The sequence below is a fragment of the Numenius arquata genome, chromosome 6, assembly GCF_964106895.1.
Source record: "Numenius arquata chromosome 6, bNumArq3.hap1.1, whole genome shotgun sequence".
NCBI lineage: Eukaryota > Metazoa > Chordata > Aves > Charadriiformes > Scolopacidae > Numenius > Numenius arquata.
The window spans coordinates 26,173,232-26,197,403 of NC_133581.1; the positions used below are offsets into that span (position 1 = coordinate 26,173,232).

The 24,172-nt window shown below is 42.8% G+C and overlaps 1 protein-coding gene across 1 annotated transcript in view; it reads left to right on the top strand.

Moving 5' to 3' along the window:
• The first annotated feature begins 16,532 nt into the window (after window positions 1–16,532).
• MPPED2 (metallophosphoesterase domain containing 2) overlaps window positions 16,533–24,172 on the top strand; it is a 105,336-nt gene continuing 97,696 nt past the window's right edge. Inside the window, exon 1 of the mRNA XM_074149414.1 lies at window positions 16,533–16,660. Coding sequence (XP_074005515.1) covers window positions 16,533–16,660 — 128 coding nt within the window. The remainder of the gene's footprint in view (window positions 16,661–24,172) is intronic.

Below are 24,172 nucleotides of genomic sequence, written 5' to 3' on the forward strand. Positions count from 1 at the left end.
TTCATGTGAGTCACACAAAGAAATAAATTTTTGATTACAACATGTGCAGAGCCCAGAGTCCAAAACTTTGGAGTTCTCTTCCATCAGAGGCTCTAACACCTGCTATCAAAAGATACAGATCAAAAATTGGTGGAGCTCCCTGTGGGTGCGACGTTTGGGTCACACTGACCTCTGGGAGACCAGAGCTCATTCAGCAGCAATGCCTTGGAAGTTTTCTATAAGTACACATGCTGTATGTACACACGGTCTAATATAAATATAGGAAACCAGCACAGGGACTCTTACAACAATGTAACAAGAACAAAGTATAAAATAAAAAAAAAAAAATAAAAAGGAAATTTAGCAACTTGCAGACTATGGCAATCATGTGGCTTGTGGGCTTTAGTCATTGATTTTTGCTTTGTTAATTTGGCAGTATTGAACATGGGTAACTGTAGTGTTCTGATCCTACAGATACATGGAAAAGAGCACACTGATGAAAATCCATCAGAAGATAAGTGAATGTTTCAAAGGAACATGAGTGTGCGTAGTGAGATTCTGAACTGAAAGAATTCAAGTGTGGACTGACAGTAGTGATCTCTTCCTTTACTGTTCGTTGGCTCACACTATTCTTTTTAATAGAGACCCCCAGACATGAAGAAGTGATTTACCCATTGTAGAACTCCCATATGTAAATTTTCTTTTTAAGCTCACAGAGTGCTTTATTATAGGCTAAACTTGAAAGAATAGGAAGAAACAAACAACAATGGATGAAATCGTATGGTTTAACAGGTTTTGCATATGAAATAGCTGGCTAAAAATCATGTCTACTTAAAAAAAAAAAAAAGCTTTTATATCAACAACTAATGTCTCATCTCAAATATAAGGGTCTGATCTCAAGGCAGGGCAGAACATCTGCTCCTTTCAATTTTATCAATTTAGCTAGAAGTGAAGCCAAGGATTTCAGTGGGATGAAGGTGATTCTGTAGCTTCTGCTCTCTGACCCAACAACATAAAGTATAGCCTTTAGTCTGAAGCTTGGGCAGAAGCTTAAATATACATTTGTCCAGTTTTATTCTAGATTTTGACCTTCCTAAGGTAAACAGCTTGTTCTAAATGGAAAAGAGTCATAGTCAGACTATTAGTTTATCTTGCACCTGGGTAGAGGCATCTGGGGAAGTTTTGTCTCGATTTGTTTTAGAGTTTTGTATAGAGTTTTTTATAACAAACTATAGAGTTTTGTAGGCTTAGCCCCATACCTGGGGCTTGTGGAAAGCTGGGATCTGAACCCCTAGTTTTCCTTTGTCTTTTGCATTGCCATTTTTGTATTTTTAATTTTTTCCCTTTTCCCTTCTCCTTTCCAGAGGTGAGCCATCTCAATGGATGGGTCGGTGTGACAATAAGGCTGCTACAAACCAACACGGTGATCTGCTTCTCTCAGCTACTGCCAAAGACTATGCTATGTGCTGATCTGAACGCACAACAGAAGTCCACAGGAGCCCCGGGTGGACAGGAAGGTACCCTGAGAGATTTATAATCTCTCACTTCTCACTGAGATTTATAATCTGAGTTTATAAAAGGGTTTTCTTTTAGAAGGCATTTTTTTACAATAAGATCACAGTTTTGAATTTGCAGTAATAACATCACAAAAGGTGGAATTGTGGTCAATAGGTCTTGGGGGGGGGGGAACACTGGTAGAAGGTGGCTCCTCAAGTGCTTATTTTCAGTTAACAGTAACTGACAGAGAAAATGACTTTTTAACACACAGGTTTTGAGATCACCTCATGGGAAAAGATGACATCAAAACCTGTGGAAATCATGCCTAGATTAGTTTAGAAACTTGAATGTATTACCAGAAAATCCTCTCAAGATTCCACTTACCCTTTTTCTGCTAAGCTTCCTATCTGTATATTCGCTAATAGAAAGAAGTCTCCTATATTTGTTAGCATAACTTTCTAATTAAGCTTATTGATAATTAATCTGGATAAATCCATATGCAGAAATTTCTCATTATCATTCTTTTATAGCATGATATAGGCTCTTCAAGAGATGTTTGTTTATAGATATTTTCCATTTCGTGGTTTCTGCTACGTGTATGCCATGGTGAGATTGTGGGTGTAGTTTAGTTAAATTTCCAAGTCAGACTACATTTTAAGGAAATCAGTCCTTGGTATCCCCTGCTTGATCTTGATGATTGCCTTTTGTACATGAAAATGTTGATGTGACTGTAATAAATATCCTGACATAAACATTTTAATTTACAATAGCACCCCTTCTGTCATTTCTGGGTCTTTTTTGTTTTGTTTTGTTGTTTGATTTTGTTGTTGTTTTGGGGTTTGTTTTTTTTTTTGTACTTCCCGGTTCTTGTTCAGCTCTACAAGCACACTGCTAAGTGGCAGGAGGAATAACATATAGCATGCAGTCCATCATCTGCATTCCCTTCGCATTAGGTGTAACACTGGCATGAAAATCAGAGCCCCTGCTCCAATTTTTCCAGCTGTCTCTGTCTCCCTGTGATCTTTTTGTACAAATTTTCTGGCAAGTCTTTGAATATGCAAGCTTATATCCCTTTCTTGAGCATACATACGCATGTTGCTGTCTCAAAACATGGGTACAACTGAATAGAATAATTAATTTTTTTTCAGTAATTTGAGTGTGTTTACTGATGCAGGGAAATCCTTAAAACATACAATAACTTCCTTTGTCCTCTCGCTCTCAGATTTCTATGTGTTTGTTTTGTTTTCATTCAAAATATATGAATAAAGCAATATCAGGATCTTTTCACTGCCATCTTCAGGGCTTATTTATAGAGTACTTTTACAGCCTCAGGAATTGTTAACTTTTAGGCAATAAATGTCATCTTACTTCTGAGGTTACATTTGTTTTATTTTCTTTAGCAATATTATTGCTTTAAAACTGTAATATGTTTTCTATTTTGGTCTTTTTTCTATTGCCCCAAGGGACTTGAGCTATAACTAGGATTTGCATTGGCCACAGTGCTGTTCTTATTCTGCACATGGTTACGGGTAGACAGGCGAGAGTGCCAGGGCCAAACGTGGTATTCTATTGGAAGAGCTTGTGCCAAGATCTGGGCCTGAACAATTTGGAGGAGACATGATGTCACTGTCTCCATAAAGTGAATTTGGACAGGAATGTTGTATTGTATTTTGGGCATGTGTTTCAAAAATAACAATTAAAATAATACCTTGTATGTTTCCTTAATTTTTGTATTTTCTCTCTGGTTTCACAGTCCTTGCCCTGCATTTCTCGTGTCCTAGTGGTATTTCTGTTTCATTATTTTTCAAGCAGAGTTTGATGACACTGATTTAGCAGTTTCTCACAGTTCACTGCTTCAGTTTTCATCAAATTATACTTCTAGTTACACTAGACACTTTCATCATCAATTTCCATATGCCTCAAAGACATGCAGGGACCAGTTTGCCAACAGTGAACTCAAATGTTAGACAATAACTAAATACAGGATTTTTTTTCCTAGGGTGTCTGAGACAAAGAGTGTAGAATCCCTCGGTTCTTAGCAAACGTTTTCAGCCTGGATGCATTAAAAATCTAGACCATAACTGCTATGGAATATTGATTTTAAAATGTCAAATCAAGGGATAAAAATCAACAATAACCAGAAATTATACTGTAAGATCTTATCCAGTTCTTTCCAGAATCCTGTCTTACATTAGAGAGCACTGCATGTGAATTCAAGCTTGACTCTTTCACTACAGAATGGGAGGATTCGTGAGCATCCTGAACTGTATTTTTTGTAAAACAGAGTTTGATAATTATGATAGTTAACATATAATAAAGATTTTGGCTTCAGGCTCTAGGTCTACATGTACCTTCAGATCAGCAGTGTTACTGGGAACATTCAAAGTGACAAGACTCCTGAGAATGACTGTGAAAGTCTTTTCCTTCCTTTAGGGAGTCTTGGTCTTCATGCTCAAATTGGAAAGATCTCCGTGTTGGAACGCCTGACCCCTTTTAAAAGTTTTTCATTATGTTTGTCTTACAATTCCCTACAATTTTCTATAAAGGGACCACACTCCTGGCCCAAAGGTAATTTGGGACTTGGATGTAGATGAGCTGGAGACCATGGTTCTACGTCTGTCAAAAGCATAAAGTTAATTATGCAAGGCATGAAGTGAAGCTCTGGTGCCTATTTGTTTAGATATAAAGAGGCTAACTCTGAGTAACTGTTGACAACAGTAATCATCGTCAGATAAATTTGCTGTTAAATCTGTAGCCTTCATTCTTCAAGGTAGCATAGGAGTAATATTCTTTCTTCTGCACCACCATGTAAATCACTTTACTCGCACCGCGAGCTAAGGTCTATTTCAGTTTTGCAATTTGCTTTCCTTGTGGAATTTTGACTGATGTTGAGAATTTCATATGTAACTCTCGGTGCAATAGGGACCTTCTCTCAGGAATAGAGATTAGTATTTTTCTCTGTCTGCAGGAATTTCAGTTTGTAGAGTCTGCCATTTGCAGAATGCACTCAGTGCAATAAAAACCCACTTCACGGAATCTTCTGTCTGAAGTCAGAAGGACATGGGTAGAGGCAGAGCATAGCCAGGGAGCTGTCTGATGTCACTGTGACTTCTCAAAACTCATGGGGACACAGTCTTACATCCAGGAACAGAACTGTAGTGTGGACGCTGCTACAGGATGAGATGATCTATGCGATGAAGAGGGAAGGGAGTTGTGGAATAAGTTAAAGGTCAAGGAGAAGGGGAGCTGGCAGAAGTGCTTGCAGAGCCACTTTCCATCATCTACCAACAGTCGTGGCAAACTGGGGAGGTCCCAGCCGACTGGCGCCTAGCAAATGTGACGCCCATCCACAAGAAGGGTCGGAAGGATGATCCAGGGAACTACAGGCCTGTCAGTCTGACCTCGGTGCCTGGGAAGGTGATGGAACAGATCATCCTGAGTGCCATTATGCAACACATGAAGGATGCCCAGGTGATCAGGCCCAGCCAGCATGGGTTCACAAGGGGCAGGTCCTGCTTGACAAACCTGATCTCCTTCTATGACAAAGTGACTCGCTTGGTGGATGAAGGAAAGGCTGTGGATGTTATCTACCTAGACTTTAGCAAGGCCTTTGATACAGTGTCCCACAGTATCCTGCTGGAGAAACTGGATGCTCATGGCTTAGATGGGTATACTCTCCGCTGGGTTAAAAACTGGCTGGAAGGCCGGGCCCAGAGAGTGGTGGTGAATGGAATGAAGTCCAGTTGGCGACCGGTCACGAGTGGTGTCCCACAGGGCTCGGTACTGGGGCTGGTTCTCTTCAACATCTTTATCAATGATCTGGACGAGGGGATCGAAAGCACCCTCAGCAAATTTGCAGACGACACCAAGCTGGGTGGCAGTGTTGATCTGCTGGAGGGTAGAGAGGCTTTGCAGAGGGACCTAGACAGGCTGGATCGATGGGCTGAGACCAACGGGATGAGGTTCAATAAGGCCAAGTGCCGGGTCCTGCACTTGGGTCACAGCAACCCCAGGCAGCGCTACAGGCTTGGGGAAGAATGGCTGGAGAGCTGCCTGGCAGAAAAGGACCTGGGGGTGTTGGTCAACAGCAGGCTGAACATGAGCCAGCAGTGTGCCCAGGTGGCCAAAAAGGCCAACAGCATCCTGGCCTGTATCAAGAACAGTGTAGTGAGTAGGACCCGAGAGGTGATTGTCCCCCTGTACTCGGCACTGGTGAGACCCCACCTCGAGTACTGCGTCCAGTTTTGGGCCCCCTACCACAGGAAAGACATTGAGGTGCTGGAGCAGGTCCAGAGAAGGGCAACGAAGCTGGTGAGGGGTCTGGAGCACAAGTCTTACGAAGAGAGGCTGAGGGAGCTGGGGCTGTTCAGCCTGGGGAAGAGGAGGCTGAGGGGAGACCTTATTGCTGTCTACAAGTACCTGAAAGGAGGCTGTAGAGAGGCGGGGGTCGGTCTCTTCTCCCAAGTTACAGATGATAGGACAAGAGGCAATGGCCTCAAGTTACGCCAGGGGAAGTTCAGGTTAGATATTAGGAAATATTTCTTTACTGAAAGGGTTGTCAGGCATTGGAATGGGCTGCCCAGGGAGGTGGTTGAGGCACCATCCCTGGAGGTATTCAAGAGAGGAGTTGACATAGTGCTTGGGAATATGGATTAGTGTTGGGTGGTGTGGTGGTGTGTGTGTGGGTTGCGTGTGTGGTGGCTTTGTTTTTGTTTTTTTGTGTTGTGTTTTTTGTTTTTTTTTTTTTTTTTTTTTCGTTGGTTGGACTAGATGATCTTAAAAGGTCCCTTCCAACCTCTGTGATTCTGTGATTCTGTGATTCTGAGAAGAGAGGTTTGTAATACTCCTCTTTACTGTAGTACTAATGCCTGTTTCCTGACAGAATTTGAAGTTTTGGAATTATTTGGTACAATGAGCTTTGAGTGCCTGAACTAAAGCTGAATTAAACTGAAGGTTTTCTCATCCATTGGCTTTGACTCAATGCACTGTAGACAAATTAAGTGATAAAATGATTACTCAAGGAAAAAGGCATCCACCTTCTCCTAAACAGGTAAATTGATATGCAATAAATAGGGTGTTCAAACACCTCACATTAGTCCCACAGTTGCATACTCCCTGCCACAGCTCATTGACCAGAAGGTGATCACCGAAAACCTTTTGTGTGCTGAGACTTAGTATCTGGGAGTTCTTGCAGTAATGTCTTTGCATTAACTGCTGTGCATCAAACAATACCTGCATCTTTATATACATACAAAACTGAAGTCACTGCCTGCTCTGTTATGAAGGCATAAATCACCCATACACCCTTCTCAATTTTGAAAAAAGGATGGTGGAATGTTCAAAACAAAACAAAATTAATAGGAATGGTTTCTTCTCTAGGTACTTGACAAGCAGCTACACTGGGAGTTTTTAGAAGGACAAATGATTCACCTACAGCTTTTTTGCATCACTTTTTATTCCTACAGAGAGCAAGCAGGAAAGTTCCAATCAAATATTTAATTTAATTTAATAGGGGCAAGGCAGCAGACAACCATTATCCTGTGACAATGTTCTGGTCCATCGAATATAAAAAGAATGCCCAGAGGACAACTAGTGATATTTCCTTCAGAAGTCTTACCTGATGCTCTGTCAGTATTGGAATGATGTGCTTCTCTCTGTCTGCAGATTCTGATAGGAGGCTCGAGTTTCACTTCCTTTTGAGAATTGTCCTTTTTCTCAAAAAAACTGGTGTGCTTTTATGGAGAGGCCATGGATTCTTCCTGAAGATGTAGTGTTTGCTGGAGTGTTGAACAGGTTAGTGTATGGGCCCGTATTTGTAATAAGTCAGATAAAAATTCATTACAGCGGAGATTACAAAAATCAAAAGCCAAGAGGCATTTTTTTTTTTTTTTTTTAAATTCAGTGTTTAGGGTTTAATTAGCCACCAGTTCCAGTTTGTGATTTTCTTAAGCGAAAAAAGCTAAGAGCTAAAAAACAGTTTGTATCTTCAAAATTGGAGTCCTGGGTTGGTTGGGTTTTTTTGTTTGCTTGTTATATCTAATACTATGTTTTTCTGTTATTTTCATATTGTTGGCCACCATACGCACCAAATGCTCTGTGACCCACAGGCCACAAATGGAGGAAGAGAGCAATGGAGAACTTTTAATCTATCCAACTATATTCTGCAAATTTGGAATGTAGTATCTGCTCAGTGGGCCATAAAGCCTGAAGTAATACAGTTTTCTCGAATTGTCTTTGGTTCCACAGTTACTGAAGAATTTCTGCTTTAATGAGGGGAACAAGCCTGTTAAGATACAGTTTTTGGAAGAATTGCAGTGGTCTGTATTGGAATATGGTGAGTCCAGTGACTTTCAGAGTAGATTGCCTCCAGTGGTTGTCCACTTTTTTAAAAACTGAATTTGTTCTTCTAGTGTGGTTTATATCCTGAGGTATGGGAGCAGAAGTAAGCAGCAGAGGAGTGAGGGAGTTTGGAACACCCTTAAAGTAGCATTGTTGATTATTTTATACAGCAAGACATGGCCTTGTAATCAGGGCTTCCCTCCTTTGGTCAAACGATGGAATATTCTTGAGATAGCTTACTTTGAGAGTATCCTCAACAAGTAACACGCAGCAGGTTGTGGAGCACAGTAATGCACCACATGACATAGTACATCCTGACCAGGTAGGATCTGTATCAGGACGGTACCGTAACCACAGACCAATGTCATGAAACACAGCTTGAAAAGTTTTTAGCTTTTTAAAAGTTCCTTTCTGTGTATCTTATTATTTAAGGAACAAGTTCTCAGAGGTGGACTTTAAATAATACCTTTTTTGTATTGCTTCACATAGTCCTAGGGAAGATTTTTCCCAAAGTAAAGAGCAAAGTGAGATGGGTGTCCATGGTTCACTCTGGAGTACCCTGTGTGTGTCTCAACAGTTGTTAGCGCTTTCTTGTGCTTGACAGAAACTGGACACATTGTATTGGAGGTCACATAACAGATTTTGAAGAATCCGTATGCTTTTCGTGATACTGTAGTGTTTTATCATTTTTAACATGCAACTGCTGCATCTGTACATTTGATGATACTCACTTTGGCTTTGTAAAAATGAAAAAAACAAAATCCAGAGCAAACTCTGAATATGACTAAGGTTTCATGTATAACGTACACTTTTAACGTTGCAAATAGGAAATATTAAAGTAAACAAAACCTGCTTGTTCACTGTTTTGAATTTCACTCAACTAGAAAAATCAGTCCTGTGACACTCACAATAATCAGCTTGTTTGCTTTTGAAGTTTTCAAATTTATCTCTGAAATCCTCTTGTCAAGTGTGTATTGACATTCCAGCCAAAATAAAGACGTTTTCTGTACTTACAGACTTGCATTTTGACGCTGTTCTTGTGAATTAGAGAAGAAAGGCAACAAAATGCAAGTCTTTTCCTGAGAAAACCCTTTAATCAATTTAAGTAAAATATTTTTTCCTTCTTTTAGCAACTCGGGGGCCAGCAGATTTCTGAAAGTGAGTACATCTCTGGAAAGCATCCTGTTCTCGGGGAAACAGAAAATAAGTGGTTTGTAAAAAGGAAGAGTTCTGTGATGTGCTCTTGACAGAAAATGTTTCAGAGTTTGTCAAGGCATATATTAAAAACAGTGCTCCCAATGACTGTATTACAGCCTGGTGTTGTTGCTGAACATTTAGGATTGTGAAACAGATGTGACCTTAGAATCAAGTCCCACTCTGGATTCATATGAGCAAAACCCAAGTACCGCTAACTTTCAGGCCACATTTAAGAACTAGTGAATTAGGTAAATGCTTATTTTAATATTAGGGCACTGACATGCTGGGGTAATGCCTGATTTGTCTCTCACCAAACATCAGAGAGAAGGTCTTTGAGCTTTCTAATTCCCAGTCCAGTCACCTACCCAGGCTTCTACCATGTTTTTCCTTCTGTGCTAAAAGCTCATTTTTGTTGTGTAGGGCTCTAGATGTGGTATGAGGACACAAGTACAGGAAAAGTCCTGCTGCTGCAACTACAGAGAAGAGATGAAGCAGGTTCAGGATCAAATCTGCTCCTCCTCACCCCCCCATTTTTATATATAATCTGGCAGTGGTACCAATGAAGCTATCCTGATCTCTTTGTGTTGCTCATCTCACTCCCTGCCTTGCTCCAGCAGAAATATTTGTGAGGATAGGATGGGGAGACTGACCCACACCAAACCAGACTGCTTTTGCCTGGTGTTAACAGGATCGGTTTCCCAGATGGGGTTCCCTGTGCTCACACGAGGGCTAGTGCAGGGACCGAGGTAGGGTAAGTGGGCTGAGTGCTGGATTGCTTATTTTACAGCAGTGTCAAAGTCAGTCACCTAAAAACCTTTGTGAAACTGCGGCCTCAGACTCCTTTCCAGGCAAAGGTTCCCTGGAAATGTTGCTTTGATTTGGTGAGGAGAGGGACTCACCAGTGCGTCATTTTGTCCGAAATGGGAATTTTCCTTTGGTGGTTTACAGTGCATCCTTCTATTAAAAGGGGAAATGACAAAAGTGAAAAAAAAAAAAATCAGACTGAAAGGTCTAATATCAAATTTGGAAAAAACTTATGCTATTTAATCTTTTTTTTTTTTTTTTTTTTTTTTTTTCAGGTTGATGTTTCTTGATTTGCCATGCTTCTAAACGGGACAATCCATCCTAGTGGATTTCTGTCTGGCAATACTGGGGACCCTTCTCATTGTTTTCAACAACAAAGAAAAACCTGCCTAGCTGCCATGCATCTCCAAAGGTTGGCCAGAGCCAAAATTACTTATTAAAAATGTGTAGGACACTGCTTACTATTAAGAGACGTGTTAGGAGCTTTTATTTTTTGTCAGCTCGATTATTCTGAATTATTTGGAATTCTTTCCTTTTCTTCTTTTTTTTCTCTCCATTGTAAGTGTATGACTGTGGAAGTCCCTCCTTCCGTTTGCTGTCTTGAAAGTAAAAGAACAAACACCTCTAATCTTTACTTTGTTACTGTTGTGGCTGTTGACACAATTGCTGCGGATTTTGGGGGGAGGGAGGGGGAAACAACAAAAAAAGACAACAGCAACCTCCCTGATTCTACCTCTCTATAGAAAAGTCCCAATTACCCTAAGATAATGTTCAGCCTGACAGGCTAACCCTACAGTAGTGTTTCTTTATGGGTTTTTTGGTTTGTTTTTTTTTTTTCCTGCTTGCTGAGACAGAAGGAGCAGAGCACTGCATTAATACCTAATGATGAAAAAGGTGCGGGAGATGGGAAAACCCGTTTAGAGGATTATTTTTTTTTTTAAATTGTTGTTGTTGTTATTTATTTATTTTATTATTTATTGAGGCAGGGGAAGAGCCGAGCGGCGATGCGCGGCGGTCTGTACGGGATGCAAGCCGGGCGCCTGCCGCGGCCTCCCGGGCGCTGCCCCGAGGCGGGGGGGGGATCGGTCCCGGCGGGGTCCCGGCACTGCCCTCCCCGCTCCCCCGGGGCTGTGGCAGCCGACATCCCGCGCCTTGACCCCGACAGAGCCGCTGCTCCCGCCGGCCTCTCCTGCCGGCTTGGCGGGGGGAGGCTGTGCCGCACTTGGGAAATGCAGCAGCGATTCCTCCCTCCCTCCCTCCCTGCCCGGGGGGGTGAAGTGCGAGGCAGCGGGAGGAGCTGTGCGTGTGTGTGTGTGTGTGAGCGAGCAGCGCTCCGTGGCCGCCGTGTTTCCTGGTGCCTGCTCCCTGACCCCAGTGGCAGCCCCGCTCACTGCACCGCGCCCGCCCTCGCCGCCGCCCCGGACCCGCACCCGGACCCAGGCCGCCGCCGCCGGGCACCGCCGCGGGGTCGGGCGCAGGCTCTGCCCCGGCCGCGCCCCCGCAGCCCCATGGAGCGGCCCCGCTGCCCGCGCTGAAGGCATCCCCGACCCGCCCGCAGCGGCAGCCGGCGGAGGGAAGGTGAGCGGCCCCGGGTCGGTGTCTGGGGGCGGCCCGGCGGGGGGCAGCGGCGCACAAAGCGGCGGGTTAGAGGTGCCGTGTCATGGACGAGAACGGAGCGGGGGGGGGCGGGCAGGAGCTCCGGCGGCGGCGGGGCCAGCCTCCCGCAAACAATAATAAGGATAAAACCAGGCGCCTGTTCTCCCTGCCTCCCCCCGCCGTGACCGCCCCGAGCCCGCTGGGTCGGGTCGGGTCGGTGCGGCGGCGGCGGCGTTTCCCTCGCAGCCCCGGCGGCTTTTTCGGCGGCGCTGAGCCAGGCTGCCCTGCCCTCCTCCCCCAGGCCGTGCCCCCGCTGCCCTCCGCCGCCGTGCTCTTTGGCTGGGGGGGTGGTGGGGGTGGTGGTGTGGGGGGCGGGTTGCAGGGCTGGAAGCGGGATGAGGGCGGCAGGCGGTGTGCGGGTTCCCGGCTCGGGGGTCGGGGGCGGCGCGGCGGGGCCGGGAGGGTAGGCCGGGGAGCATTGTGCTGGCTGGGGCCAGCGGGCGGGCGGCAGCGTCGAGCAGCCGGCGGGGGACGGGGACGGGGCTCCCGGGGGGAGAAGGGGGGGGAAGATGGGGACACAGGCTGCAAAAGTAAGGAGGGTAACGCTTTGCTCTGCCGTTCCCCGGCGGAGTTTCCACTCTCCGTTTCACCGGCGGGAGAACCCGCTTTGAAACCCTGATCCCGGAGGCCTCAAGCACTTGGAAACCTTCCGGGGGTGGGGGCGAGGTGCGGGGGACGGCGCGGTTGGCACTGGCGGAATAAAAAGCAGCGGGCATACCCCCACCTCCTTCCCGGCCCCCGCTGTGGAGTTTATTGCATCCCTCCCCCGAGCATCCTCCGCCCCCCCCCCGCCCCAAAAAGATACGATTATGGTTCTGTGGTGACCGGGGGAGGGTGGGGGGTGGTGGTGTTGTGATGTGAACTTTGTGCGCCATGGCACGTACCGCACAAAAATCGCAGCGATGCCCCCTCGGTGGCAAGCGGGGGTCGGCGGGGGGGGGGGGGGAACCGGGGCGGGCAGGGCAGGGGGCGCGGGGCGGGGGCTGCGGCACACGCCGGGACGGGGCCGCGCCGGAGCCATTGGCCACCAAGAACCATCAATCACCGGGGGGGGGGGGCGAGCCCGGCGCCCCGCGGGGCCGCGGCCGGGGCGGCCCGGGAGCCGGCGGCGGGCGGAGGTGGGGAGCGGCAGGGAGCCCAGGTACCGGCGGTCGGTGTGTGGGGCGGGGGGTTCGGTCGGGGTGTAGCTCCCCCCGCTGCCTCCGCCTTGGGCTCGGTGGGGAAGCCGGAGCTCGGAGTTGGCCGCAAACTGCAGCGCAGCATCGCGGGGGCTGTCAGGGCAGTCGCTCAATGACCCCCGGGGCGTGGGGTGACACACCGGGAGAACCCGGGGGTGCGGAGGGGACCGGTGGCTCTCGGTGGGGGGCGTGTTGCGGCGGCCGGTGCTCGCACTCCGGGTGGGTGTAACGTGTTTTGTTGCTGTAACAGTGTCGGGATAGTAGATGTAGCCACAGAAGGTGTTGACACGGAATTAACCCTTTCTGCCTCTTGCCTTTCAAAATTTTCTTTAACGACGCGAGACCAGCCAGAAGGCGAATTTCTGAAATTCAGATGAGGAAGGCGTAAATATTTTATTGGGGGGAAATGCGTTTTTCGCGTGTCTGTGAGTGCATGTACATACGCAGAGCTTGTCCGTGTACCTCTCCGTGAAATGTAACGTTGTGTTTTAAAATTGCTTATCTGTGCATATTTGGTGATAGTTTTTTGACACGGTGGTAGTATACTGGTTTATAATTAGCTGCGCCTAAGTTTGTGTCAGCCCTTTGATGAAAAAGTGCCGGTTTATATATGTGAAACTGAGCGTATGTATACAATAGAACATCTCCTCTTTCGCTGTCGGTACAAATTCACGCTGGAGAAGGTTTGTTGCTCCCAGGATAACAGCTATATTTGGGAAAATGTAACATGCTAAAAAAAAACATAATCTTCATTTAGGTTTTTAATATAATCATTCTTACTCAAAACTGCCACATAAGGCATGGAAGATATTGCACATAGTTTTACTTGACAGATGTGAAAAATAATGCAACTTTTATTCTTTTGTACTCATCTCCTGTATGTAATCTTCAAAGAGTAATTGCAGTTGGAGAAAAAAGAATAGTAGTGATTCAAAGTAGCCAATTTAATTTTTTTTTTTTTTTAAAAACAAATTTATTTTAGGCCCAAGATTAAAGTTTTGAAGTGTTCAGCTCCTTTTGGATATTCTTCTTTACAGAAGTTCACAGTAAAGAAGGAATAACTAGATGCTTCTGGTAGGTGAGCTATAGTACTCTATAGAACACTAAATGGAAATTGGAGAATTGACACAGAAGCCATCTTCAAATTTTACTGCTTTCCCAGTCCGGGCTTTGTTGTTAACTTCATTTTAAAAGGATGCTTTTTCAGTTTTGCCTTAATTTAAGCATAGAGATTTATTCTTAAGATTAAAGATTGGAACAATGGGAAGCAATTGCAGCTTATGTACTCATAATCTTACTGAAAGTCAACTTTAAAGTATTTAATACAGATATTCAAGTATCCTCATCGTTTGTTTTATGATGGTTAGTTGTAATTTCTTTCTGTGTTTCTGTTATAAACCTTGTAAAAATGCTTATTATCTTTATGTATAATTCACTCTCATGAACAAATTGGATTTTTTTCATGAGTGAACTATAATATGAAATTGAATGTTCTGACCTTTCTTATGCTAGATTACTGAAAATAGTGTGATTTAGCTTTTCTGAAAGCCCAAGCATATTTTTGTTGTTGGTTTAACGTGTTGTTTTATATTGTAGCTTTTAATTATGAAAAAATCACATTAGACATGTAATTTTCACACTACTACTTAATTTATGCAGACACTAAAGTTCTTGTTGGGTAAAAGAAAAACTTAGTTTTTTTTCCTGGGAGTTTTGAATGCTAGCATTCTTGTTAATGACAGTCATTTCTCTAACAGGAAGATGTTTTCATTTGTCTTTACTTTTCAGTCCAGGGCAATTACGCTGCTCTGTGTTGCACACTCTTCGTAGTTCCTATCTCAAAAGAATTACAGTACTTGGAACAGGACTGCAATTTGAAGCAGGTGTTGTGTTTTACTGTTATGCAAAATAACACTAAAATATAATTGTAAGGGAAATTAAGGAAACAGCTGCAAACTTGGTATGGCAACCACTACATTATGATTCGTGAGCAGTTGTTGTATGCATCTTACATCTCTTCTAACACAGCAAAGATTTGGTTAAGTTAAGCTCACCTTGCTGATTTCTACCCCTGAAACTATTGTGCTTTTAGTTATGAGAGAGGATTAGTGCCAAGACCAGACCATAACCTTAGTTACGGAGATGTATACGGAGATGTACTGTCTCACTAGTGCCTCAGCTTTTAAATGGAAACTTTATGGTTTAGTTTCATCTCCCCCCCCCCCCCCCCCCCGCCCGCCTCCAATGATAAAGAAGATGAAGGATAGAACCCAATTACTGGAATGAACGTTGCAGAATGTCTTAACCCAACTAACATATGGAAGCCCACATAGGCCTGAGGTTGTAAAATAGTAAAATAAATGGCCTATAGCAGGCCATCTGCCATTTGCAGGGCATTTTTATCATTCTTCATGCCAAACTGGAAATTAGTCTTTGTATTAAAAATATATTTTGAATACAAATCAAAGATTCCAAATGTTTAACATTACACATGGCAAACACATTTCTATTTGGGAGCTAAGAGAAGTCCAGGAAAATCACACTGGAAAAATACTGCTTAGTTTGATGCTCAGGGATCAAGTCATTCTCTTCTCTTTCCTATTTCTTTGTCTTCCCAGTAAGCACTGATTTACTTTTGTAAATTCCACACCAGATATGAAAAAACCCACGATTGTGTGTGGCAGCTAAAGGGGAGGGGGGTGTCAACTGATGCAGAGTATCGTGGTTTCATGCAAGTCCTTGCAGCTAGGAGAGCTTGCCCCAGCTGAGGCTCTACCTCATAAACAGGGCTTTTAAAGAGTTGCTCATCTTGAAAATATTCCTCGAACATCAGCTGATCAATTCTCACAAAGCCCCTCTGAAAGGAAGGCAGCTGAGGTATCCTCAGTTTATTGATTGAAGAAATTGAAGCTCAGATTCTGTGCGGGGAACTCAACAGAGAACAGGTTTGGGAAGTTTCTGGCTATTGGGCTTACGCTCATATTATAGAACGCTTCCAGTCTTAATGCAAAATATGTTTAAGAGCACTTTGAAGAAGTGAAAGATAGGGATGCCTAGAGAGGGAAGAGCATATTTCTTTCATCTTATGCAGAAATATTTATGCAGAAAATCGCACTTAAATCTGTCAGATAAATCATTACTTACTGTCTGGTGAGGAATCCAAACCAGTTTCATGGCTACTGCGCTAGAACATGGATATTTTGTTAATGTTGTCTGGCTGCTAGCCTTTCTCGGGACAGATAAATGCTTTGATTCCAAGGTATTTGCGTGTACCTTTTGCTATACAATTGTAAAATTTTCTTTCTGCTTTGCATTGGCTTCTCCTAAGTTTCTCAGATGTAACTTACTTTGTAAAGCTAAAATGGGGCCTTGAAAACAAGTGTGTGTATTTGTGGAAAGCCATTTGTCCTTCAGGAAAACTGGGTCCACTTGTTAATTTTCATGGTTGCAATTAGCTCAAGATGTTATTTAAAATAAAGAATAATAAATGTGGAGTATTTAACTGGAGCTTTTTCCCCTGAAGATAAAACCTTACTTTAAGCATTCATCCTTTGGATGTGTTTAATGATGATGGAGTTAAATGATGAGGTAATTAAAGAAAAAATGTGAATAGTAATGCTTAGAGAGTTGGGTGATGGGTACATCAAAAATATAGAAAAAAAAAGACCTTTAAACGGAAATGGGGAGAGGCTAGAGCAATATGTTTGTGTATGTTTTCATCTCCTTTGAGTTGATAGCAGTGTGTGCTGTCTCTCTCTCCTGACAGAGGTCTGCGGAGTTGATGAGGAGCTGCTGGGAGTCAGAAGGTGCCTGGAACACAATGCCCTACCCGGCTCCTGACCTTGGCAAGTTGTGAGCTGCTCATGTCCATAAGGAGGAAGGATGGCTCATGGAATTCCTTCACAAGGCAAAGTTACCATAACGGTGGATGAATACAGCTCCAACCCAACGCAGGCGTTTACGCACTACAACATTAACCAGAGCAGGTTCCAGCCTCCGCATGTGCATATGTGAGTATTCCTGACGCGGCCTTTGTGTGTGCCTGCCTGTGCGTCTGCGTGTGCCTTGGAACTGAGAGCGCTGCTGGGAGGAGTGGGTTGCAAACTGGAAAAATTGGTTAGTCGCATTAGCCTAATAGGCAAAGTGGTTATCAAATTTCTTAAACGGCGTGTTTGAGAACCGCTGCCCCATCATCTCCTGGCGGTGCCTGAGGGGAGGTGCCACCGACTTCGGGAGACTTGCCCCAACGGTGACTAACAGGGTACGTTTTCTGAAACTTGTCACTTCACTGACCTCACTTTAACTCGCCTGAGCGACCCATTGCTTTAAAATTTAAGCTCCCTTCCCCCAGCCCTTACACTCAGCTGCGAAATAGGCCTAATTGGGACTAATTGTCCCCTCCCCGATCACTGAATCCTTTGTCCTCCTGGTTGCGAGTGGAACGTGTGCCGCATGCTGCATTCCACTCGCAACCCGCAGCACAAAGGAGTCGGGGGGCTGCCCACTGGTTCCTCCCAAGAAATAACAAATACCGCCTTAAAACGATGTCCCTGGCCCGAACTTAAACCCCCAAAAGCATGGGAATTGGGGAGCTGAAGGCTTCTTACCTCACCTTGTTATTCCTGGGGATTGTGTGACCCGCAGGATCGTTCCGCCGCACAGTGCCCGGGCACAATGGTTTGTCTTAAGAGCTAAGTACCAGTTTTAACTCTGAATTTCCTTCCCATTGTTTAGTTAAGTTTGATCTTTATCGGTTATTTCTGTGAAGGTTCTTTTTTCTTTTAACATTAATAGACTGGAAAGCACGTGAAACTAAAACAAAGACGACATCTCTTGACCTCCCGCATGCCATTGTTAGTCAGGATTTTGAACGATGTCACACTATTGAATTTGATAAGGATTTTGCATAATAAGGGGGGGAAAAGTTGTACGGCACTTCATTGCATTTTTGTTATGTAGAAGCCTGCCGGAAGAGTCACAATGTAGGAGTTCAGCACCTTCTAATAGGATTTCATGTGGTTACAATCTTCCAAAAGGCAACTTTAGGAAGAGGGTCTGTCTGCATGTGACTTTTCAAGGTGGAAAAAGTTTTCATTAATTACATTTGGTTTATTACAACGACAATGATGTAACTCTTCTTTTAGAAAAGTTTCCATTTCTTGATTCACTTTTCAGACCTTTTGTCTGCAAATTTCTGTTGCGTGTTTTGCGCTCCAGACTGCACTTGTGACTGACATTAAGTACATGTCAGAACAAACAAAAGAAATGCAGAAAGCAGTTTAAAAGAGCCTCTTCTAATTGACATTGATTTCAGTGGGAGCTGATTTAAGGACCAACAGTGTGGCGTTCAACATCGTAAAAATTGCTCATGCTTTCTTTCAAAAAAATCACAAACGTTTATACAGCTGCATCACTACTAATTTGTGTGTATCTCAAATGATACTGACTTGACAGATGTCTTAAAAGTTATTTTACTTGTTTGGAGAAATTGTGTAATTGAAATAAATACTGAAACTATAAAGTACAATATAGTGACAGTATTTTAAAGGATTTTTAACTGAAATTCTGCTGCTTTCTTAAAATCAGTAATTTGGTTTCAAGGAGAGGTGTGGCATACTGAAAGAGGGATCAAAATCTAGCAAAATTGGAAGGGGGTTGATAAGTTTCAGATTACAATGGAAACAAAGCAAAGAAAACAATGTTGATGTGTAGAAGGTGAGTTCAGGTGTAGGTCTGGATAGTGAATGATGGATTTGAGAAACCTCGTTGAGGAAAAAATGACAGGATCCTACCAGGTGTCTAGAGCTGAGGGGAGAGGAAAGCGAGGAAGTGAAGATACGACTATGGCTCTGTGATGGCAAGAACCGTAGTTATTTCTGGGGAGGAGAGACCAGGTTGTGTGGTGGCTTCAGAAGGGGTCCTAATTTGCCTTCCCAATGTTTTGTAATGGAAGCATCGTGCATATTTCTGGAGGAGGATGTTATCAAGCAAGAAACCTGAACAGAAAATTGGTAAAAGCAGTATTAACAAAGAAACCATGATCTTTTTTTAACCCTGTTGTATATTTGCCAGTGCCAAATTGCTGCAGCTGCCAGGATTGTGCGATTTGATTTGGTTTTACAACCTGCTTTTCTTTTTTACTATCTTAAAGTAATGCAAGCATTTATTTATTTATTTATTTATTTTTTTAAGAGAGTGTTTAAGGAAGTTTTATCCTTCTGTAGTGAAAAATGTACTTAAAAAATCATGGAATGATGAGAAATGACTAAAGCAACATGGGAACAGAGTGTTACAACATGTATGTGAATAGCAGGGCGATATATTGTTACAGGGCCCTGCTGCCTACCATGAATCAGTGGCTGGGTGCCGCTTAAGGAAATATTTCCTAAAGAAAGTAATTTTTTTTAAAAAGTAATTTCTTCATGGGTGTGCATCTTCATGTGCAAAGGTGAGAACTGGATTCTTGGCATACAGTGAGCCATTTCTGGTTGTAGTATCCTTTGGGCCCAACTCTCATCTCGTGCAGAGTAGATGGAGAGTCTTGAATACCACCAGCGTAAACCTGGTGGTTAACCAGACACTACTGGCATTACACTGCCTGTTCTGCGGGACACTTGTCCTGCGCTTTTTCTCCCGCTTTCATTTTGTGCCTTTCACATGACAGCATCGTGTAGTTCAATCAGCAGGGATACAGTTCTCGTTTATAATCTCTATGTGTATCTTTACACCAGCACTTTAGAAATAGTCAATCTGTAGAAATTTACTATCTGGTAAATAACGGTGTATTAAAGCTCCCTTTGCTTGGGCTGGCTGCGACAGCAGTTTTGTCAGTTACTTAAACTCTGGTATAGTATAACATTTAAGTCAGTTTGTCCTGTGCTTATATTTTAGTTCTCTACTAATTAATGTTTGAACAGGTGTTCTAAAGACAATTTTTACTGTACGATTATTTTGGATAAAGGGATATCATGTTAAATATTTTGTCATCTTGAAGCAATGCTCCCACCCACAGGTTTCACTTACTTTCTGAAGATGTTATAAAATGTCTGTATTTTAATGGTTTGTACAAGTCATGTTTACTTTCAGTTAGTTTTAATTAACTGCATTACCATAGTTCCATGCTTTAAAGGGCAGCTGCAAAATAATAACAGTTACAATCTGCCTCCCTTTGCTTCTTAATGATTATTATTCTTCTGAAAGTCTTCATACTTTCCCATTTTTTGTCAGGAATTGTGACTTCAAGAGACAAATGCTTCCTGTTCTTTCAGTGTAGTGCAGCCAAGTGTTGCAAGTTTGTTTTTTGTTTGGGTTTGTGTTTTTTTTTTAAATTAAAAAAAAAAAGGAAAAGCTTTTAAGCCTGTTTAAACCCTTGAGATGTTCTGTATGAGGCTACGGTCAGTGGTGCCACTGATACCAGTGAGCAGTGGTAGGATGCAGCCTGGGGACAGGATGGGCACACGTGGGAGGAGCTGGCAGCAGGTATGCTTTGAGGCTTCTGCCTCTAAGTACAGAGATAGAGAAAATTTCTACTATCGTAAGCAAACAGTAGGAAAAAAAGCAAAAATGACTAAACTTAGAAGATAATTAGAATTCATCAGGTTTATTTGTCATTTGCTTAGCTTGTTCTCTCTTTTTTTGTAAGACTTTTTTTTTTTCTCTCTAAACTCTGCAGCTTTACAGCAGCCACCACCATGGGTCTTTAAACCATTTTAATTAACAGGAATTACTAAGGCTCAGTTTTGTGGAACCTTCCCGTCTTGCCCATTTTTTTTTCCTCAAACCGATGGAAAGGAGCTGTGGAGAAAATGGGACAAATCCAAATGGAAAATTATTTTCTTAGGTTTTAACCAAAGCAAAAAGTCTTCCTGTTTGGTTGCAACACCCCATTTACTTTCAGGGAAAAAAAAAAAAAAGGGAGGGTGAAATAAACTTTGTGTATCTGTCATGGAAAATGCTCTTTTAAACAGGCCCAGCTGGCGAGGGAGTTTTGTGGAGATAAACTAGCTGTAGTCCGAGCTGCGGCAGGCTCAGCCTTTTAAAGGAGTTCATTAGCTTTCTTCTGCTCTCAGCAGAATGGCTTGGTGGCTTGGTTTTAGGATACTTGGAGTACATGTTAAAATGCTGGTATGGTTTAAATTCAGTAGTAGGGGAATAAGAAAGATAGAAATGAGTTTATTCATACCTGGAGATACATTGAACAATCTGTAACTATATAATTTTAATGCTTTTTCTGTACTGGAGTAATTCCCTATGTGAATATTCTTATTTTAGAACAAAGAGTATAAGCAGAGTTTTATATCAGTAAAAATATATATGTATAGTTGAATAAAATATTTAAGTGTATGAGTATGTGTGAATGTGGATATATAATAATAATAGCAATATAAAACTATAGCTATATAATCATAGAAGGAAAAACTTTCAGCTGTGATGAAACCTTAAATTGTTACAACCCAGAGATCTTATCAGACTACTAACCTTGAGAAATAGGATGTTGTGTATTTTTTCTTCTTGGGGAAACCATCCTGCATTTAATGGGCTTTATAGACTCCCACTGGGATTAGTGGGAAATCATGCATTTGATTTGTAAATATTCTCAACTTTTCGTTCATATAAGGTGTGTGATATTTAGGGGGAGGGGGAAAGAGTTGGCGTTAGTAGAATATGGACTCCTTTGACATTTACAGAATAGCGGAGTTCATACATGTAATAATATTGGTTGAGAGAATACAGAGATTGAGTCTTAAGCTAGTTGGGTATACCTGGTGTGACTGGGCAAACTATTTCAGTTGATACTGATGTGACAGAGGATCATGGTTTTGGTGGAAATTGTTGTTGCTCTGTCCATTTCTTACAAAAGCATGCATAGTTCATGACCACTTAAGTTCCTTTTCACTACTTATTTTTCAAAATTAATTGAAAAAAAAGCAGTACTCCCTGAAACAGTAAAGTTACATTTAAGCTCTAATTGTGAAAACATGAGTACATCGAATGAGTCTAGTTAAAACTTGAGCCTTACTTCTGGACACAGGGATTTCTACAGGGACCGTGGCTCACAGTCAGCTCTACCTCTGCGCAGTTCTAGTCATCTTTCTCGTGCTGGTCGCTCAGTGGCATGGGCGGCTACTGAAACGCAGCAGTTCACAACCCAGTGTGTTAAATAAAATGGACCTGTTTTTCTTAAGCCAACAACAGCAGCCCTTCAGCAGCTGCCCTTGAGCAGCTGAGCTGCCCCTGCAGCGGCGCAGGGACTCCAGCAGAAAGGCGGGAGGACAACAGCTGTAGGTGAGAATCCTTACAGTTGTCCCAAAATAGTCCCCACACAAGAAGAGGGCCATTAACTGATGGTATTTTCTGATTCTCCTGCAATAGAACAATGGAAAACCAGTTGCAAAGATGCTAATTTTAACTGTCATTAAGAAAACTGATTTACTGGACCATGTGCGTATGTCTGTCAATGACAGATTTCTACTGATCTTAATGATTTTGAGTTACTGATTTTGCAAAATCTAAACATAAAATAAGTTCTAAACTTAAAATTAACATGTAAAATGAGAAAAAAATACATTTCTATTTAAAGCATTTTGAGATGCTTGAGTGGAGCATGCTGGAAGTGAAGTGTTCATGCAGTGGTTATACACAGCTTAGAGATTGTAGTTCTGTAATTAAAACTCAGATTTAGGCCCCTTGTATTGTGTTTATGCAGTGTAGTCATGTTATGCTAAACTCACTCAAAAAATTCATTAAGTTTATGACCTCTTTTTGTCATTCTAAAAAGGAATAATACCGACCTACCTTTAAAAAAATGTTCTGACACCCCTGGAAGGCTGATGTTGTAAAAGTGCCAACATTATTATTATTATAAATGTAGGACAGGTTTAAAATAATTTTTTGTCACCATCGCCCTATTAGTTACTATATTTTCAGATTGCCCTGTCCTAAGATGGAAGCCAGGTCTGGTTTACATTGGTGATAAAACCCCTTTACCTCTTGTGCTCGTGGGAACGGGCTGCCCAAGCCGTCTCCATACCTTTGAAAATCAATCAGTCAGCCCCTCAGTGTGAGGTGTGGGCCTTGTGCAATTACCGCTGGTTGTCTGAATGTAAAAGCCATGCCTGTAGGTTCCTTCCAGGGCTGGAAGTTCCTTGATAACACAGATTTCAGTGCTGAGCCTGCTGCTCCCTGGCTGTCCATTCCTGCCGCTGTGCCATGCGCTTTGCCATCACCCCCCCCACCCCCCAGTAGTATTGGCAGAGTCTTTAGCGAGGTTGCGGTATAGATCATACCACTGAAATGGTCTAGGTTAAAAATGTCCATTCAGTGCCGTTTGGTTTGTTTTTTTTTTTTTCAGTTAGCTACTTTCAGTGGTCTCTTTCTTGATTCTTTCTAGCCTCACCAGTAGTGGGTTACAGAAGTGGCCAGCACAGGTGAGAAGGCAGTGAGCTTATGGATCAGCCAAGGGGCAAGGATAGGAGGAGATGGACATTTCTTCACCTTATTTCTTCATTGACAAAATCGTGCTCTTAAAATACTACCTTGTAGAGTCAGTCTGGTCCCTGTGGTAAACTCCGAGAAGGGAGAAAAAAAGAAAATTACATGTTTTTTATGCGCATGCATGCTAATGTTCTTTTATGCTGTATTAATCATGCAAAGAAGCCTTCAGGTAACAAGTACTTTAATTGTAAGGCCCCATTTCAGTAGCTGAGTACTATACGTGGAAATTTTCGTTACATGATCTGATTCTACGTTACAGTTTTACCTATGTCGTTCATTTAGTGGTCACTAATACTGAGTGACAGTTGACTGAGTTTCACGTCTATGTACAATATACTGTGTGTTTCTTATCTTACGGGAGGCGTGTGGTGGGATCTGACCAGGGATGCCTTCTGCAGCAGTGGTCCCTACCTACCACAGTACCTTGTGCTACAGGGACAGTGCTTGCTGGGGGAGTTCTTTGCTGTGAAGTAAACAAAAAAATGGATGTACGTTACAATCAGGATGTTGTATTGTCACTGGAAGCTTGTAATTTATTTTTTTAAAGTATCAGGGCGGTGGGGGTATTGTTGTGGAAGCAACAGATTCTTGCTTTTGTTTAATCGTTGAAGGGTGAGAGTGCAATCTGTCCTGTGAAACAACTTTTAGAGCACAGATTCCAATAAAACAGGCCCCACACTGCAAATCCCATCGTAGAGGTTTTGGCTCTTGGTTTTCTCCTAATGGCAGAATGAGGCTGGGTCTTCCCTGCTGGTAAGGATGAGTATGTTCCTTGTGACACATGGCTATTCCAAGCCCAAGGGAAATGCTGCACCTGCCTACCACACATCTTGTTATTTTATTTTACAAATGTGTGTTCGAATATCTTGTTGGACAAATAAGCAAAAGGAAAGCCTTGTAAACAATGTGGATTTAGAGGTCTATGTTAAATTACTGTATGCGGTTTGCTCATGTTTGATGCAGGACTATTTCGGAAGTGCCGGAGTATTGGTTACAAACATCGATTCTGTACTGAATGTTGCACGGTA